General features: G+C 40.5%; 1 protein-coding gene across 4 annotated transcripts; it reads right to left on the bottom strand.

The window, feature by feature from the left end:
* Positions 1–502: 502 nt before the first annotated feature.
* Positions 503–4,076, bottom strand: LOC132645318 (uncharacterized). Of its 4 annotated transcripts, none has more exons than XM_060362240.1 (3): positions 3,666–4,076; positions 3,302–3,366; positions 503–3,007 (listed from the first exon to the last, which is right to left on the bottom strand). In XM_060362240.1, the coding sequence occupies exon 3, from the start codon at positions 2,965–2,967 to the stop codon at positions 757–759; it is 2,211 nt and encodes a 736-aa protein (XP_060218223.1). In that variant the 5' UTR covers positions 2,968–3,007; positions 3,302–3,366; positions 3,666–4,076; the 3' UTR covers positions 503–756. The 4 variants fall into 4 exon arrangements, with proteins under 4 accessions (XP_060218223.1, XP_060218222.1, XP_060218221.1 ...); XM_060362239.1 differs by having other exon boundaries at positions 503–3,162; positions 3,666–4,074; XM_060362238.1 differs by having other exon boundaries at positions 503–3,159; positions 3,666–4,074.
* Positions 4,077–4,571: the final 495 nt, after the last annotated feature.

Here is a 4,571-nt window from a genome sequence, read left to right as displayed (position 1 = left end):
TACTCCCTCCGAATCAAAAAAAATGTCCACTTAACCTTTTTTCTTAGGTAAAAAAAAGTGTCCACTTATCAAATCAAGAAAGAATTAAGCTTATTTTTTCAGATTTGCCCCTTTTAAGTGTTATATGATCAAATTCCAATGTTTATTTAATTAAGGATTGTTTAGTCAAATTATCTATTTTTGTCTAGGAGTTCAAATGGCTAAATGGACTCTTTTTTTTTAATCAGGATGGAGTAGAACAAAACAGCAATACTAAGGCAAGGCAAATGGAACTGACTCAACTAATCATAATGGCAATACAAGAAGTGATCACCATTGACCATGCTTGTCTACGTGTGCATACGCAAGATTATAAGCATTAACCAAACGTTTGTTTGGAACATAACAAAATAAGGGTCTGCTGCACCTGCACTTAGCATCTTTTTATTATTAATAACAAAATTCCAGGCCAAGGGGAGCAGGGGAGTGCAAAGACTGTAAATTGCATGTGGCATTCACAACCTAAGAAAGCCAATTTTCATCATATCATATATAGTTATAATCACCAAACCCTATCCTCTGTTGCAATGTATTATTAAACAAATCCAAAAAAGGCAATAAAGCTTGCTAGACTAGTAGATGAAAAGTTATCACTATGGACTGAGCAGCTAACTAGAAATATCCTTTTGCAGAATATAAGAAGGATTCTCCACAGGAAAATGGTATATCACACAGACTTCTTTTTTTTGCACTGAATGAATTGTCTGCATAGACAACTCAAATTGGAGCTGCACATGTCGTCCTGAAGTGGCCAGTCTGATTGCAACGGCTACAATGCACAACACGCTTCACCCTACCACGGTCTTCTGCTCTAACTCGCTTCTTCCTTGGCCTACCAGGAGGCCGAAGTGACTTAGGTGGGTTTATAATAATCTCAACTGCTTGGGCAGCATTTGGATCTCCCTCTGTCAACTCCTTCCATAATGATTTATCTGGAATAGGATGTATCGTTTGGGAATATGTCTTCCGATACGTTGCAACAGTAAAGCAACTCTCAGTAAACCGGTGGACATTTTGCCGGCAAGAAAGTAGTGCTGCCACAGCATGTGCACAGGGCAAACCATAGAGTTGCCAGCCCCGACAAAGGCAGCAACGGTTCCGGATATCAACAATATTGGTACCCTCATGAGATATCACTTCAAACTCAGCTTCATTAGCACGAAGAACCTGATAAGTCCGGGCACGCTCAAGAGCATCTGCGACTCGCATCTCCGCTGTAGGCACCAAAATTGATGCCCACTGCATACTGGTCTCTCGTCGTTCATTGAACCAAGTCATAAGCTGCCTCCTGATGCATTCCATCATCTGAATTATTGGAAGTCCAGAGGCCTCTAGAATCCAATTATTCAATTGTTCCACTATGTTAGCAGTCAAATGACCAAACCTTGATCCCTCAAAATAAGCTGTGGCCCACAATCGTGGAGGGATCCGCCGAATCCAATACGCAGCATCTTGTGATATTTCCTCAATCTCAAGAATTTTAGCCTCAAACTCAATGACTGTAAGAGCATGTGCAGCTTCCCACAACAGGTTAACAAGCATTGTATTGTTGAACTCCTTACGGAAGCTTTCACTCAAATGACGCATGCAAAAACCATGGAAAGCAGTGGGAAAATTTGCTTCAACCCCATCTACAATACCCTTCTGCCTGTCAGACAAGATGGTAAGTCTTGGCATGTTTTCTGTATTAACCTCTAGCAAGGTACGAAGTTCAGAGAGAAACCACATCCAGTTCTCATCATTTTCCTCATCAACAACACCAAATGCTAGAGGAAAAAGGCCGCCATCACCATCAAAACCAGTAGCTAAGAGTAAAGTACCAAGGTATTTACTTTTCAAGAACGTCCGGTCAAGCCCAAGAAGAGGGCGACAAGCATTTAGAAAACCAAAAATAGAAGCCTGAAATGATATAAAAAGCCGCTGAAAGCAATTATCAGCAGGGTTTGCATAAACTGATGCTATACTCCCTGGATTTGTCCTTTTAACTTGTTCACAGTAAGGAGGAAGAAGGCGATAACCTTCTTCAAAGGAACCGCGCATAGCAGCCATAATTCGCTCCTTTCCACGCCAAGCTTGCTTGTAAGACAGGGTGATTCCATGAGTCCGGTGAATTTCTTCAAGGATCTCCTTTGGCTTGCAATTTGGGTTTTCCCGGAGCCGTTGCTCCACCGAGTTGGCCACCCACTGAACTGAGGCTTGCTGATGGCCTAGATGCGCGATTCCTCCACATGTATGGTTGTCATGAATTGTTCTGATTGTGAACGTGGGTACACCTGGAAGTTTTGCAGCATGAATGCGCCAAGGGCAGCCCTCACTGGCACATTTAGCAGTAAAACGAGTTTTATCAGATTTTATGGTCTGAATCTCAAAATGAAGAGCAATGGCTGTGTCACGTAAAGCCCTTCTGCAGCTTTTGACATCAGGGAATTCTTGTCCCACATGTAACTCATAATCAGGTGCTATTGAAAGTTGTCGAGCCTGAAGGACATGAGCTGACGAAGCAAGAACCATCTGGCCATCGTGGAGTTCAAATTCATGTGCAGGTTCAACACCCATATCATGGTTCTCAACCACAGCTAATTCCAAGTTATCATCAAGTTCTTGGTTTTCCTCAATGCCTAACTCATCTTGTTCAGAAACAACTAACTCATTGTTTTCATTAGGCAACTCCTGGTTTTCATGCTCAGGCTTTTGCTCCACTGGTAAGCCATTCTCGTGCTCATACTCATGATGCTCGTGATTCCCGGGATGATTTTGGCTGTCCGCTATACCCATCTCATGCTCATGGTTATGGTTCTGGGCTAGTTCCAGTCCGTGGTTCTGGCTTATGCCCATATCCTGATGAGTGTGGTCAAACACTATTTCCTGGTTCTCACTATCAACAGCCAAATCCTGATTTTGGCCAGGGATCAACTCATGGTTCGCCATTCGTCTTTGCAAAAGTAAACACTTCAATCAATAGGATGTCCTGTCAATGTGTGAACACAAACTTTGAAAATGTACCGAGGAAAGATCAAACTCTTCTCTCACTTGATGAAGTACCAATTCTGAAGACAGAGAATCAGCTAGCGACTAACAGATATCAAAACTACTTTTTGCTTCAAGTGACTTCACTACAGCCTGCTTCAAAAGTGCATATAATTCATGATTTAGCATATTGGACCAGATAGTATGCAGGGAGAAACAAGCACAGTAACCCAAACCTGTTATCAGTATACAAAACCAAAACAAGAAGAAAAAAAACTGGATAAATCAATCTGACCTGCTCCCAGCACTATATTAGTCCAGAACACTGATCAAACTCAATAAAACAGCAGCTCCTTCCAGCTACAAGCATAAATTAAACCAACAAGTCTCAATACAATAAACTGTACAAATCCCTAAAACAAACAATATATAGTCAAATATCCCAGCATTCTACATATCAAAACGACACAACCCACAAACCAAATTAGCAACAGGAACCCAATAAAACACTAAACCATAACAGCATACCCAGTACAATCTCACCAGGTGGGGTCTGGGGAGGGTAAAGTGTACGCAGACCTTACCCCTACCTCGTCGAGATAGAGAGGCTGTTTCCAATAAACCCTCGACTCAAGGAGCAATAAAAACGCCAAACTCACCATTAATTAAGAGAGCCCCAGAAGTCAAGATCGAGTAGACCCAAGTTCAGTAAAACTCCAAGATTCCAATCAAAACACAAAGAAAACAGAAAACCCATCAAAACCCATCTCAGATTTCGTCCAAAATCGATTAAGGATCAAGAAAAAGGGTTCCAAATTGGAACCCCAAGAAAAGGGTGTACAGAATTTTGAATATGGCGGGTAAAAAAAGAGAGAGAGAGAGAGAGAGAGAAAAAAAGGGCAAGGAGAGAAAGGGGAAATCGGAAAAGAAGAGTAAGGGTAAGGAAGGGAAGGAAGGAGGCTGAAGAAATACAAGGGCAAAGAGAATTGAAGGTTGTAAGGGTTGTGTTGGGAATTGCAAGCTTAGGGCTAACGTTGAGAAAGATGGGTATTTAGGTCATAATGGGATACCCCACCCCTCCTAATGTGTTTCGTACTTACCATACTACCCCCTTTTTCTTCCTTATGTTTTCCCCTATTTTCTTGTTTTGTCCCTACACCCCCTCTATAAGGACATTATTCATTGGTTTTCAAATATTCTTTATTTTCTTAAACCTTTTTTTTTTTCTCCTTTTCTAATAATGTTTATTTGGAGAGAGATGGTTTTATCTTTGTCTACCACCCTTACGGCCTGTTTGGAAAGCCACCCAGATAATTGAAATTGAGTGTAATTACACAGTTTGACATGTTTGTTTAACTAAGTAATTACACAGTTAGGTGGGAATTGGGTGTAATTGAGAGTGTGTAATTACACTCTGCAATTCTCCGGGGGGTGTAATTACATCCTGTATTTTTAGTTTGTTTCTTTTTTGTCTATTTTAATTTCTTTTTCTTTTTATTTCTATTATTTTAATTTCTTTTGATTTTTAATTTATTTTTAATTTCTATTATTTTAAATTCTCTTTT

Source organism: Lycium barbarum, chromosome 6, assembly GCF_019175385.1.
Source record: "Lycium barbarum isolate Lr01 chromosome 6, ASM1917538v2, whole genome shotgun sequence".
NCBI lineage: Eukaryota > Viridiplantae > Streptophyta > Magnoliopsida > Solanales > Solanaceae > Lycium > Lycium barbarum.
The sequence above is the reverse complement of the archived record's forward strand: the minus strand, read 5'-3'. Positions and strand labels throughout refer to the sequence as shown.